This window comes from Oreochromis niloticus, linkage group LG20, assembly GCF_001858045.2.
Source record: "Oreochromis niloticus isolate F11D_XX linkage group LG20, O_niloticus_UMD_NMBU, whole genome shotgun sequence".
Classification (NCBI taxonomy): Eukaryota; Metazoa; Chordata; class Actinopteri; order Cichliformes; family Cichlidae; genus Oreochromis; species Oreochromis niloticus.
In genome coordinates, this window is record NC_031984.2 from 1938339 (window position 1) to 1954218 (window position 15880).

The window sequence follows — 15880 nt, forward strand, 5'->3', positions numbered from 1 at the left end:
GTAAGTTTCTTTACCAAATCATAAAAATTTTCTTTACATTCAGTCAAATGTTCTTTGTTGAAATAAACAGATGAATAAAGAATAAACCCTAAAACTGAAGATGAAGTTTACAGTTAATGCAAAAGATGCCAAATGCTAAAGTATGTAGTACATACTCACCAGAATTCTGTTGTCTCTCTCTTTCACACACACGGTCATAAATTAGAGCGTGCTATCTACCAACCATAAGTTTGGTTCCTGCATGTGAAAAGTATCCATTAAGATACTTTCAGATACCGAATCCTGAGTTTTCCTTCCCTGATTTACCTTATTACAATATTCAGTCCTGTATTTTGTGTTTTTAAGTGCTGGCAATATGATTCTTTAGTATTCCATATTTACCTGGATCAGTGCTGATTTAGTGTCTGATTGTTTTCTGTTTATTGCTCACAGCTTCAAACCCACACACCTCTGCACCACCAACAACACAGACTCAGAGTTTCACTTCAGCCGTCTCCACACCTTCATCAGATTGTCCCGACTCCTTCTTGCCTCTGGCTGTCTGTCTGATCTCAGTTGGTGTTTTGCTGTTATCGGTTGTTTTGCTGCTCCTCTACATTTGGAAGATAAAGAGGAACTTTGGACAAAACATCAGAGAATATGCTGATGACACAAACATGGAGGTAAGTTTCTTTAACTTGTTTTTTTCCTTGTTTGTGTGTGTTTCAGTGACTGCTGGTTTTAGTCACATTGTCAGTACAGGTTTTCATAGTAAGCATTCACAGACTTTTCTGCTGCTATAAATGTAAACAAGAGATCAACATACTAGGGTGTCACATCTTATTCTGATCACGCACCTTTGGTCCTTTTCAACAGCTATTCATTTGATAATTATTAGATATTGGATTAAACTGTGATCAAATATATGTTGTGCATCTCAACTTTTATCTTTTTTATGTTTTATTTTCAGTTATCTGTCACATATGAAAACTGGGGCCCAACCTCCAAAAATGAAGACATCAGAAACACTAGGATCAAACCTACTCTGCTTTTATAGACACTGAAATACGGAAATATTCCTTCTTTAAGCAGCATTTTTAGGTATGTTTCAAAGTATTTTTATATTGTTCCACAAAAAGCAAATACCTTACTTGTCCACCAATGGTCATCTCTACTTCTACCTCCATTTGCTCCAGCTCCTGAAGATCCTGTTATTGCCATCTCCACTGCACGCTGCAATATATAGCCATGGACAGAAACCAGTTTATTGTCTCAAATTATCTTGCCGTTCATGTGGAACATCACTGATGAGCTAATAGAGTTGGATCCCTTCAGTGAGCAGTTTTAGTAGTTTTTATTTGAAGGCTCCACAGTTCTAATCATTTCAGTTCAACTGAATTTTATTTACACTGTGGCAAAGGCACCTCAAAGCGCTTTATACTGTAAGGTAGACCCTACATTAATACATACAGAAAAAAATCCAACAATCATATGACCCCCTATGAGCAAGCACTTTGGCAACAGTGGAAACCTGAGCCTGACAGAACCAGGCTCAGGGAGGGGCGGGGCCATCTGCTGCGACCGGTTGGGGTGAGAGAAAGAAAACAGGATAAAGACATGCTGTGGAAGAGAGACAGAGATTAATAACAGATATGATTCGATGCAGAGAGGTCTATTAACACATATTGAGTGAGAAAGGTGACTGGAAAGGAAAAACTCAATGCATCATGGGAATCCCCGGCAGCCTACGTCTATTGCAGCATAACTAAGGGAGGATTCAGGGTCACCTGGTCCAGCCCTAACTATATGCTTTAGCAAAAAGGAAAGTTTGAAGCCTAATCTTGAAAGTAGAGATAGTGTCTGTCTCCTGAATCCAAACTGGAAGTTGGTTCCACAGAAGAGGGGCCTGAAAACTGAAGGCTCTGCCTCCCATTCTACTTTTAAACACTCTAGGAACAACAAGTAGGCCTGCAGAGCGAGAGCGAAGTGCTCTAATAGGGTGATATGGTACTACAAGGTCATCAAGATAAGATGGGGCCTGATTATTTAAGACCTTGTATGTGAGGAGCAGGATTTTGAATCCTGGAGCGGCTCTTCTCTGAGCCCCTCCCGAATGGCCGAGCTTCTCACCCTATCTCTAAGGGAGAGGCCAGCCACCCTTCCGAGGAAGCTTATTTCCGTGATCTCGTTCTTTTGGTCATGTTAGGGTTCAATGTCGAGAGAGGAATCCATAAATAACCACAGATCCGGTCCAGTGTGCAATTAGACGACATTTTAATGAATTACACATGTGTGAGTTCAACAACCCAATCAGTATTGAACTGCTTTACCATCTTCAGACAACGGTTTTATAGGGTTAAGATAGTACAGCCCCCTTTTCTGTTGCTAGGCAGATTTAAACAAAGCATACGTCACTCCAAAACCACAATGACTCTTAACATAGTCTAAAACAGAACATCTTCTTCGGGTCAACGGCAGGCGCTTCCTGTCAGCTGTCTTCGCTGTCGCTTATCTCCCGGGACATCTGGTCCACTTCCTGTAACAGACTACCACGTACGCCTTCTTATCTCAACATCAGTTGCACTTCCTCTAAGTACTTCGGCACAGTTCTGCAATTGCAGCAAAAACACATCTTCACTTCTCACTTACCAAAATAGATCTATTATGGTGTGTATGTGTGTGTGTGTGTCTGCTGTGTATGCTATGTATGTGTCATGACCTCTCCTGCACTCCGGCTCACCTCACACCCCTCGTCCTAGCCAGACATAAGGCCTGTGCTCGTGCACAGCTGAACTATGTGTGACTTCTAAATGTCACACTCAAATGATGATACTCAAACCATGAAGGAAACTTACTCAAACTGAACATAAATGAAACTTAAGACTTACTCAAAAGGATATAAGTGATAAATGATACAAACTTAACTCTTAGCTCTAAAGAATATAAGGATATAAGGATATAACTCCAGGCATATGTCATGTAAGCAGGTGTGTTGCAATTCCTTTCAGAGCTCCAGTCCTCCTCACCGTGTATTGGCAGATCATAACGCCCGCCAAGAGTTTCTGACCTTCACTTGACCAGGAGCCACAGCTCTTTAATAAGCTCAAATGCAATCATGTATAAAAGATTAAAATCATTTTCATAACACAGGTTTTCCTTCTCAGATCTGCCAATATGTTTGCTCCTCCTAATATAGTAATCAACGATACATGCATAATAACACCCTGCTCTTAACTTGCAGTTAAACTCTGGTTTCAGTTTCACTTCTGCAAAAGCATGTAACTTCAAAAACATATAACTTCCTGTCTTCTTTTAGCACAGAGTTACTCTTTCACCCTGCAGTCTGCATAAACATTAAAATTATAGATTCAACTCCACAGTTTAAAGTGGTTCTTTCTGGACCTGTAATAAAGACTAATATAATACCCATATATTTGAACATCTGAATGCCTCTGAATGCAACATCACTATTAACATGAAATGGTAATGATGATTATAAAAATAGCAGCAAATAATAGCAGTAAAATATTTCTATTCTCAATAGTCACTACCCACAGCTCGACCTCTGGCACACCAGAGGTCACCATACATTACGTTGGGTCACTCCTCGGCCCATTCAGCTGCTTCCCTGTCCACCCCTGACGTCATGGACATTAGGATCACTGTTCTTAGCTCTGACCCTCTCTTGGCATTCTGTGACTTAGTGAACCAGACAACCCCATGTCATCTAGATGGTCTTAGTAATGAACTGCCCGCTCCCACTTGAGAACACTTCATGCTTAAGTGGTCTCTGCTCCTCTCCTGGGTCCCTCTCTTCTGGGCCTCCTGCAAAGGATAGAAAACACTTTCTCCCTACTACGGCTCTAACTTACTCTGTTCCTCAAGTGCTCTCTTTATTCAAACTTGATTTAACCTATTATTACTCAAAACATGAACCTAATCTCGTATTTGATTTTTGACTTTTATTCCTATATAATCTTAAACATCACTCATCTCAATCTACAGCTTTTAACAGTCTTACTGCACTGCTGTCATATGTTTCCTGTTGTTCCTTATCTGATCACCCACATCCTGTACACAAAACTGTCACTGCTGCAAGGGCCTACCCCTCATCTAAAGTCACCTATCACAAGAAAATGTATCAAGAAAATCATTATAACGGCTTATTCTACTAAAAGGATAATAAAAAAACAAAAAAATAACCACTCTAATTGACTAAGTGTAAACATATAATCAATAGCTCCTAAGTAAATTTCATCATAGCTAAAAGCTGAACTCCACCTGTATTTTAAAAACTCACATTTCCTGTGTTATTTCCTGTTTTAATATATCATTTTATTTCATTTTGCTGCTCTTAATGTAATGATTCATTCTAATTTATACTTTATCACACTTAACCAAACTATATAAGCTTTCTCCCCTTTTGCTTCTGTCTTAAACAAAAACTTGGTCACTTCAACAAGCATTTGTTATTCTGTAACTGCTTTTTATATAATGAGACTAATTTAGAGCTGCATGTGTTATCTCAATATTTTACATGTCACACAGTTTAGTTACAAGCAAACTCCTATTCAGTTCCTCTTGTCTGTCACTTGTTACAGGGCCAACTCAAATTCAGTTAAAAGCTAAAGGAATTTCAGGCCTTTTGCCTCAAAGCACTTCTAACATCCTCATAAAAAGCTCTCCTCTACCCTAGAAATAAATCTATTTACTATCTGTTTCTAAAGCCTACATTATAACAACTTATCCTAAAAATCAAAAGAAATCACACATTTTCTACTCAAAGTCTTCACTAATCTCCCCAAAGCATATCCTTTATTCCCACAGTTTCCCTTTAAGTTTTATATACAGCAGCGTATGAACACCAGCATTTTATCTTCTAAACCGAATTCAGTTCATTTTAATCCTTTCTTTTAACAATAACATTCTCTGCCCCAGTTTTACCATATCTAAATTATCAAACAACCCCAATAGTTATAAAATCATACTAAAACCCATTTCAAATTAAACAAACTAAACCTTAAACCCCTCTCTTTTTTGACACATCTCATGTGGCAAAAAACTCAAAATGCTCCACCCAAGCTTAACAAATTAAAAGAAAAAAGGTTAGTCATATCATTTCTCCAAACACTTCAGCCATCTTCCTCTCCGGTATTTCGCTCCGGCCCTGAAAACCTGTGTTTAAGGAATAAAATCAATTAAATTATTATGTCAAATCTTCTCCAAATCGTTGCTCCATGCAAAGTCTGGATCCTTGGAACTTCCTGGAAACAAAACCTGTGCTTTACATTTCATACTCAACTCCCCCTGTATGATCCAATCTGTGTCATAACAAAAATAACCTTAATCAGAACTATCATCAGTCCTGTGTTTCTTCAGTTAATGGTAACTTGAGTTATATCAAACAATATTTCCCTTTTAGCATTTTATAATGTAATAACATGGTCTAACCCAAATCAATTAAACAGAAATTCTCTCAAAGGAACATCAGCATCCCCAGATTTAAGTCTCCCACTTGTCCTGCTTATGGCAAAAGCAAAACAAAGCATCCCCTTTCTTTTCCTCACACGGTAAATTTGTCCACATTTATTCATTCCCACCTTGGTCCAGTCACTCACATTCACTCACATGCATTCACACATGATATTTTTGCTGATCTGCAGCCTTCTGCGCACGTCATCAGATGCTCCACATCAGCAAAATGAGCTCAATCATTTGTTTTATTTCGTTTTCCTTTTTAGGAAAATAGTTCTCTATATTTTTGACTGGATTGAATCGATACAATCCATTTTTAGACAGAGACTCGCCGCCAATCAGTCTCTGATTGTAATCAATTATAATCTGTAATGCCCACCTGATTTTCGTACTTGGTAATTTTGTCAGCGCCGTCGGTTCACTCTCTTCCAGGCCTGCTTAGAACAAAAATGAAAAAAGAGAGCTGATTATTAGCTCATCAAAGTACAAAACAAAATCACCTGACAGGTTTTTTAAGTGCACTGTTACAAAAACTATGGGCCCTTTTAGACATGTCCATGTTTATCAAAACTCCCTCTATTAAAATGAAAAACAACACCCCCAAAAAATCTTAAACAATCTTAAATTTCACCCATTCAACGCACTGAAAACCTCGTCAAAAGATCAAAGACCGTTTGCACAATGTCACCCTTCCTCACTCCGCCATGTTTTCCTTCAGCATAAAATATAAACCGATTTCAACAACGTGTCATCCCTAAATTATAAATTCCCTGTCCAAATCTGCACCTCTGGACAGACCTGACCACCGTAATCAAATATCCTGATACTTTACCATTATATATTTCGCCAAATAATCTTCAACAGCCACCGCTCTCTCTTGAACTGAAAGCCTCCGACACACACGCACACAGGAAGTGTCTCTGCTCCAGCTAATTTGCATAGACTCACAGCTCAACAGCCAACTTGACAAGAGAAATACATTTTTAAACCTTATCACATTATTGAATTATTTTCATTTTCTTTCTATACTAATCGCCTACTTTTATCAATCAGTCCGAGAGCACTCCTAAGGCACTCTTTTAAAACTGCTTTAATACTTTTCTTGTGTCTTTTCCATCTTTTTTAAATCTTTCCATCAATTTTATTAACCATTCACACCATTCTCTCACTCATACAAGCAGCAAGCAGATCTTCATTGCATATGCTTGTGTTCTTAGCCAGGTTTATTCAATGTCTCTATGCATTAAACTTCATGAGCTTGTCTTTGTAAGGTTAATGCATTTTCTGTTTGTGTGTGTTATTTATGCATCTATGGCTTCGCAGTCTTTCAAACTCCTTCCCAATTCTCCAGTTAAGCAGTCAGTTTTTTCTTTCCCCGAATTACTAACCCTCTATTTTAATTTCCCACCTTAAATAAAGCACTCCTTGTCTTCAGCCAGGAGCTAGGGCCTGTTTTCCAGGTTCATGGACACATGATTCTGTGAACAATTCAACCAGAAACTTGCCTTAACATATCCATTGGCGTTAACCTACAATTTTCTTCCAACTGCTGGATCTGGAGAGTTGGTCCGGGTCTGCTTTGCTCCTAAAAATAACAAACTAAGACATTTTCATTATTATCACGAGTGGTCAAACGACCCACTTTTCTCTTTCTCTGGTCAGAAATATCAATTATGTCATGTATGTCAGCGTGTTCTTCCTTGCGTTAGGCGGTCATGTTAATACAGTGTAAGCTGCTTCTTCCTTGAATTAATTCATTGAGTTCTTCGTTGCATTTCTATGTATTCATGTTAATGTTCACTACGTGTAAGCTGTTTCTTCATTGCCTCCTATATATTCATATTTAATTTATACATTTCTCCACTGAGCTTTAGATTCAAACTATCTCACTTCTGATTCATTTAAAAAATAATCTCACATGTAACAATTCGTATGTGTGTTTTCTATTCATTAAGGTAATGACAATTATTTTCTTTCATTATTCTTACCTTTTCTAATGTTTACCTCTTTGTTATGCTGTGGTGGACATCCCTAAACAATTCATGAGTTCAGGCTTCAATTTTCAATCCAATTATATCCTATATTCTCGCAGTCAAACTCGTCCAGCTTCATCTCTCACTGGTCCTCTCTGCACAATGTCCTGTTCGGGCTTCAAAGCTCCAGCAAACACAGTCTGTTTCTTCTCTGTTTTGATCTTTCCGTATTCTTCTTCGAAGTTAAGTTCCCGTCGGGCTTCTCAGTCTTCTCCTCCAAAATTACTTCAAGCATGGCAAATATGACACTCAATGTCCAGTGCTCTTCCACAATTCTTTATCCCACTGTTCAACTGCCCAGCCTGTATTTTCACAGTACATGTTGCATTACTCTTACATGCTGCTGCTGGTCGTCAGTCGTCATCAGTGTTAATGGATCAGTGGCACTGCTGTTTGCCTGCTGTATTCAAGTCCACGATGTTCTGTCGGTCTTCATCAAGCGATTGACTGGCCTTTAAGCTTCTTCTCAGGGTCAAGGACAAAGTGAGAGATCAAGCTGCACAATTTCGAGCCAAAGCCTGGCTTATTTTCCTCCCAATTCTATTAATCTATTGTTCTACTGCTGCACTCAAGGTTCCAAAGTTGAGAGAAGTCCACCTGTATTGGCACACTAAAGCATAGAATTAGTATTATATTCATTTTTTCTTAAAGGCTTCATTTGCTTCATGTGCCTAGAGGTAACTCATCTGTCTCTCTGTGTTCTTTCCTTACACACTCAGTTCCTTTTATGGGCATGCAAAGTTCCTGTTCACTATTTCCTGTTCTCTGCAAAGTCTGTCTCTCTTTATATTTATAGTCTAAAAACCCTCTTTAATTCTACTAAATCTTGATCTAAAAAACAATACACCTTCATTTCACTCACACACATTTAAATAGAGCTCTTTCAAACATCCCAACAATTAACCAAGTGTATATACTTATGTGTTTTTGAACTGAGAGAAAAAGAAACTCAACCTCTCATACCATCACTCATGCATTTCTTGAATTAAAAGCACTTTCAAACTTTAAAACATCCTACTCTACATCACCAAATAAATATATTTCACACTCCTTTCTTTCATACACACTTTTAAAGGTTCTAACCTCTTTCAGACGCCATGAGTCGTCTCACACACACTGCCTTTTCTCTCACTCAGAGAACTCACGCAGAGTCACTCAAATCAAATACTGACAGCATTCACACAGTTAAAATCACACAAAATACGCTTTCATACGAGTATTTTACAGGCATGCTTTCCATAATCAGAAAGAGCAAGTCAAAAAGAAAAGAAAAAGAAAACTGAAACCTCTCATCGTCCTCACAGCTTCTCCCCACACACACATAACTGAAAAAATAAAACACACCAACATTTATTACTCAAGATATATACATCTATCAAAATTCAGTCAATTACTATACATCCACACTAATATATTCAAACTGTATTTATACTCTCGTAATAAGCAAAACCAGCCTCTTAATTACAGGCATTTAGCAATATCAGCAAACAATAGTTATAAAGCTCAATACTCTCGAAACTGAAACCACCCTCTCTGCGCGTCACCGCTCCTCATTTGCATTTACACACACCATCAGTGCACATCCGGCTGTGCATTGCTGACACAGAGACTGATCTTACTCATAGATCTCATATTTTATATTACAGACGTCTTTAATTACAACTGCACAGATTTTTAGGCCTCTTCAACTCCTATGTAATTTCGATAAATATAACATAACGGCTCCAACCGATCAGTCCCAGACTTTTTGTGCTCAATTCACCAGGGCGGTCCCAGACTGTCCTGTCCAGATTTCTAAACCTAACTTAATTTGCCAGCATACCCAATAAGCGCAAAAATAGAGGACTTGAACCTCTAGCAATTTTGGAAATTCCCCAGTTTTCCCCGGCTTGTCGTGCCGTACTAACCCTTAGTCGCCGCTAGGTCAAGGACAAACGTCTTTGTCCAGGAGGGAGCGTTACCTCCGAGAAAATGCGCTTCTTAACAGACGCCGCTGTCGTCCTAGAAAAATTTATAATAATTTGAAACAACAATCTACACCCGAAGCAGGATTAAGATTGAGGCAGATCTCCCGTTGTGGACATAGGGGACTCTAACCCACAAAAATGACCATCACACGTAGACCAAATGACCAACGGGACTTGAACCCACACAATGACCAAATTCCCTATCATTCTAAGAGTTCACTTAGCAGTCCAACTGCTTTCTCTTTTCATTCCTTTATTCTCATTACTCAGTACTGTCACTTATACTTCATTATCATTACTTCAACCGGTAAACTTCATGAAAACTTCACCAAAATTAAAAAAAACAGACATTCACCAGTAATTACAGTGACCAGGCTTTTAATTTGACATGCCCAATGTGACACCTTTTGGAAATATATTTCAACAGGCAGTGTCTTACCTTTAAATGCCCCGGGGAATGCCTGCTCACTTTCACCACTGATTACCGTCTGCCCGTCCAATTACCACGGACCCCGGATCTCTCCGTCTACCCCAACATTCCCTCTCTCTCACCGGAACGAGCCCCCAAATGTTAGGGTTCAATGTCGAGAGAGGAATCCATAAATAACCACAGATCCGGTCCAGTGTGCAATTAGACGACATTTTAATGAATTACACATGTGTGAGTTCAACAACCCAATCAGTATTGAACTGCTTTACCATCTTCAGACAACGGTTTTATAGGGTTAAGATAGTACAGCCCCCTTTTCTGTTGCTAGGCAGATTTAAACAAAGCATACGTCACTCCAAAACCACAATGACTCTTAACATAGTCTAAAACAGAACATCTTCTTCGGGTCAACGGCAGGCGCTTCCTGTCAGCTGTCTTCGCTGTCGCTTATCTCCCGGGACATCTGGTCCACTTCCTGTAACAGAGTACCACGTACGCCTCCTTGTCTCAACATCAGTTGCACTTCCTCTAAGTACTTCGGCACAGTTCTGCAATTGCAGCAAAAACACATCTTCACTTCTCACTTACCAAAATAGATCTATTATGGTGTGTATGTGTGTGTGTGTGTCTGCTGTGTATGCTATGTATGTGTCATGACCTCTCCTGCACTCCGGCTCACCTCACACCCCTCGTCCTAGCCAGACATAAGGCCTGTGCTCGTGCACAGCTGAACTATGTGTGACTTCTAAATGTCACACTCAAATGATGATACTCAAACCATGAAGGAAACTTACTCAAACTGAACATAAATGAAACTTAAGACTTACTCAAAAGGATATAAGTGATAAATGATACAAACTTAACTCTTAGCTCTAAAGAATATAAGGATATAAGGATATAACTCCAGGCATATGTCATGTAAGCAGGTGTGTTGCAATTCCTTTCAGAGCTCCAGTCCTCCTCACCGTGTATTGGCAGATCATAACGCCCGCCAAGAGTTTCTGACCTTCACTTGACCAGGAGCCACAGCTCTTTAATAAGCTCAAATGCAATCATGTATAAAAGATTAAAATCATTTTCATAACACAGGTTTTCCTTCTCAGATCTGCCAATATGTTTGCTCCTCCTAATATAGTAATCAACGATACATGCATAATAACACCCTGCTCTTAACTTGCAGTTAAACTCTGGTTTCAGTTTCACTTCTGCAAAAGCATGTAACTTCAAAAACATATAACTTCCTGTCTTCTTTTAGCACAGAGTTACTCTTTCACCCTGCAGTCTGCATAAACATTAAAATTATAGATTCAACTCCACAGTTTAAAGTGGTTCTTTCTGGACCTGTAATAAAGACTAATATAATACCCATATATTTGAACATCTGAATGCCTCTGAATGCAACATCACTATTAACATGAAATGGTAATGATGATTATAAAAATAGCAGCAAATAATAGCAGTAAAATATTTCTATTCTCAATAGTCACTACCCACAGCTCGTAACCATAGGTGAGGGTAGGGACATAGATTGACCGGTAAATTGAGAGCTTTGCTTTTACACTCAGCTCCCTCTTCACTACAACAGACCAGTTCAGCGTCCGCATTGCTGCAGTCACTGTACCAGAATTTCTTCGAGGCAGTCCGAAAGTCTTTCTCCATGGCCTCTCCGAACTCTTCCCACACCCTAGTTTGTGCCGCATTCCGTTTGGCCTGTTGGCAGTGTTGGGAAGGTTACTTTTAAAATGTATTCCACTACAGATTACAGAATACATTCCCCAAAATGTATTTTGTAATGTATTCCGTTACGTTACTCAATGAGAGTAACGTATTCTGAATACTTTGGATTACGGCTCCGAACCGTAGTAAAGGGACCTCTGGCTAATATGTTGGGTTCGTGTCGGGCTCGTAGCCAAAAACTAGCTTTACTTTGTTGTCTGGGTCAAGTTTGAGACAGAGAGAGGCGTTGAAAGGCTCCAACGGAACTTATTGTTTCAGAGGAAAACACGAACACAGTGTACAGTCGAGTCTTAATAGCTTACTTACAGCTGGGCTCATCAGGCACTGTTCTTGGCTGCAGTGGTTATTATTATATTTACATGCTTCCAGCTCCCGTTTCTGCTTGACGACAACTCGTACTTTTCCACTCTCCTTTTTCTCCCTCCTCGCGCTTACAGACATATAACATGTATGGCAGTCCATTCTCCCTGAAGCACGGACTACACTGCCCATGAGGCTACATTCTTTAGGGCCCATAGCATTCTGCCTATTAGCTTTTCACAACAACAACAACAACAACAACAACAACAAAAAGGCGCTCTCTCACCCAGGAAACACACAGTCACAGAGAGGCGTGTCACCCTGTAACCATGGCAACCGTAATGCTGGCGCCTGGAACAACAGAACGTAGCTGTCAAACAAAACCCAAACAGTCCTGACCCGCCACAATATGAAACAAGAAAATACCGCTGTGTAATCCATTTATTTCAACAAAGTAACTGTATTCTAAATACCACCTTTTTAAACGGTAACTGTAACGGAATACAGTTACTCATATTTTGTATTTTAAATACGTAACGCCGGTACATGTATTCCGTCCCCAACAATACATGTACCCGCAGGTACCAACAGGCTGATAGGTGCCTGTTGGTACCTATCAGCTGCCTCCGGAGTCCCACACGCTAACCAAGCCCAGTAGGAGTCCTTCTTCACCATTGTGGCTCCCCTCACCTCTGGTATCCACCATTTGGTTCGGGGATTACCACAACGACAGGCACCAACTACCTTGCAGCCGCAGCTCAGTCCAGCAGCTTCGGCAATGAAGGTGCTGAACATGGTCCATTCGGACTCCCCAGTCTCCCTCGGAATGCTGTTGAAGCTCTGTATATTAAACGTATTATTGTAGTGTCTACCTTACACTATAAAATGCCTGATATTGTGATTTAAAATTAAATTAAATTGAATCTGTCCAAAGAATTTTATCAGAACTGTTCTTTTCTTTTATATTTGTTGTTAGGTTTAATGTATGTGTTGTAGGTTGCCATTTAAAAAGCTAGAATGCTTCTGTTTGCTCTCTATGTAACCCACGCATATGAGTATGTGCACGACCTCGATAAGGGGAACAAGCAGCCTTGAGAAGAACAGATTCTACCGACAACATTCTGGGAGGGCTGCACTCCCATCATATAACCACACACATTGTATAACCATGCTTGCACAATTACACTTTGTAACCAGATATAGTAATTTCTCTTAGGTAATACAGCAACAAGCTTTATGAATATTCATGTGTGTAACCAATAAAAACAACCTGCGGGGGGAAAGCAAGTTGAAGTGGGTTGGAGACAACTGCTTCCCTCTCGCGAGTGAAAACTTGAGCTCTGTGTGAACTCGTTCCTGAGTGAGCTTCTGTTTATCCAGCAGTATCAGGGGTAAAACTCTGACATTAATTGGTCCTTCGAGCCGGATTCGGGATCTTGGTTTGTCAGGGAGGAGAACGACGGGCTGAAGTCTGACGTCAGCCAGGACTCCCGGAGTACTGTCGAGAGACCCGGGACACAAGATTCATTGCTGGGCCGGCTGCATAGCGTCTGCCTTCCCCTCGACGGCCACAGATCCACGAATCCAAGGCAGGACTCACATGGGTACGACTTCATGTAAGTAAAAAGGGGACAGCCCTGTAAACCGTGTTCCGTATCCACAGTATTTCTGAGTTCGCGCCATTACCCCGATTCATAGCGGAAGCCGGTTTTTTACTTCCGCTTGCGCTGTTGTTAACAGTTGCGGGGTTACACCTTCACTGTTGATAAATATTTCTCTCACTGCAGTTTCTTTTAGCTGGAGTAAATGGCAACACATCGAAGGTGGATACACAGTAGAGATGTTTTAAAAAGCAGCGAGGACAGTTCACTTGCAGTGCCTCACCCGTCACTTCTCACGGAGTGGGTAGATGACATGAAACTATGGCCCGATGTTAGCTACATCGACATTATTAATTACCTTGTATTTTCCGAAGGCGTTGATGGCGAGGAATTACGTAATTACAAGAGCACCGAGGCGTATAATTACCTGCACAGCAACAAAATTGATAAAGTACTGCTCAACAAACAAGGCGACTTTATTTTTCTTAAAGCAGCTGTAGAGCCGAGCCAGAGCATTAATCAAGCGAAACACTTAGCATGGGTAATGCTAAGAGAAAGTGGAGTAGTGGAGACAGTCGGCTGTTCCTGTATCGCCGGATTAGGGAGATCATGTAGTCATGCGGCTGCTATTCTGTGGAAGGTATATCACTTATCTGGATATCACAATGTTTAAATCACTGAAACAGAAACTGGTCAAAGGCTGTGATTAAGGAGTCACACTACTGCCATCTAGCCAAGTATTACGTGGAGCACTGTTTACATGTGAAAGCCACTCGTTAACTTTGTGTGGGCTGTATGCTGTACAATCACACGAAGATAAAATATATAAAAAAATAAAAGACTGCACATTAAGGGCAAATTTACAAGACAAGAAAAACTATAGTTATAAGAAGTGACACAGGGTAGTATAATACATGTTTGTTTATATATATGTATATTTGTACACACACACTACTTTGAAAAAAATGAGACTGTGGATGTATATTTCTGCATCAAAAAGTAACTGACTATTAATATGAAATAGATAACATGGGTGACTTTGCCAGTGTTTATATCTGTTTTGGATATGATTCAGGTGTATTGACCCAGGGTCATATCTATAACATGCAGGACACCGACCGTGTACTGCTTTTGTTAGTGTAAATTTCCTCATTATGTTAAATCTTGAGTATTGACAGTGAGAAAAAACTATTAATGTTTGTTACAGGTGCAGAATGCTGTGATCAGTGGAAAGACAGGGCTTGCGTGTACAGATGAGCAGCGCAGGTGGAATGCAGGGACAGCAAAGAACCTTGAACCTAAACGTCTAAGCCAGATAAACCTCAGACATCACAGGGCAGAGCAGCAGTACGATGTGAACTCCCGGACTGCAGTGACACAATCTCTCCCTAACACACCATATCACCTTACACATCAAGACTTTATTGACAGTGTTAGCAAAGCACCAGTGAAGCCACTTTTCCTCCTGAAGAACACATTAATTGGAAAGTGTTACAATGCCTCGCCATCTGCAGGTCCTCACCGCAACAGTAAAGTTGATGAGCAATTTTTTTCAGCCACACCAAGCACACAGTTACAAACTAAGCTGTAATCCATGCAGGGCATTCTACCAGGCATGCATTCAAGTTTCTGAAGAGCAAGCAGAACAATTACAAGAAGAAACAAAAGAGCAAAGTGCATCTGATTTGTGGCACAACTGCAGGAAAATCAGACTTACAGCAAGCTCCGCTAAGAAAGTTCCAGTACGTGCCACCACAAAAAATGACAAATTTTTATCTGAGCACATGTACCCTTCCTTTCATGGGAATTATGAAACAAACTATGGTAAAGAAAATGAAGTTAGAGCTTGTCATCAGCTGAAAGAACAGGGTATGAACATCCTTCACATGGGTAGTGTTATCAGCATCCAGGAGCCATGGCTCTCTGCGAGTCCTGACGGGGTCATTGACTCAGATGTGCTTCTAGAAATAAAATGTCCTGTGCTGACTTATCCTTCACTCACGGAGCAGCTTACCCAGAAATGCAGCGACATCAAACTGGTAGATGGAGAACTGCAGCTGCAGAAAACTGGCAGCAGAGGCTATTACATGCAAGTGCAACTTACAATGTTTTGCACAGGGCTCAAGACTGCCACACTTGTGATCTGGACACCTACTGAGCATGTTTCATTTACAGTGCAATATGATGAAGCATTTGTAAAGGAACAAGTATAGAATAGAATAGAATAGAATAGAATAGAATAGCCTTTATTGTCATTGTACAGGGTACAACAAAATTGGAGTGCCACTCCCTTGGTGCAAAAATACAATAATAAATATAATTGTAAAATATAAAAGGTACATTAAAACAAACAATAGT

The 15880-nt window shown here is 40.0% G+C and overlaps 1 protein-coding gene and 1 long non-coding RNA gene across 2 annotated transcripts in view; both read left to right on the plus strand.

Annotated features, from left to right (window-relative positions):
- LOC109196138 (uncharacterized) overlaps nt 1-15880 on the plus strand; it is a 64838-nt gene that overhangs the window by 6580 nt on the left and 42378 nt on the right. The window contains exon 4 of the mRNA XM_019349449.2: nt 433-662. Coding sequence (XP_019204994.1) covers nt 433-662 — 230 coding nt within the window. The remainder of the gene's footprint in view (nt 1-432; nt 663-15880) is intronic.
- On the plus strand, nt 13671-14941 carry LOC112843359 (uncharacterized). Its single transcript, XR_003215680.1, has 2 exons — nt 13671-14162; nt 14730-14941. It is a non-coding gene; the product is annotated as an uncharacterized LOC112843359 (long non-coding RNA).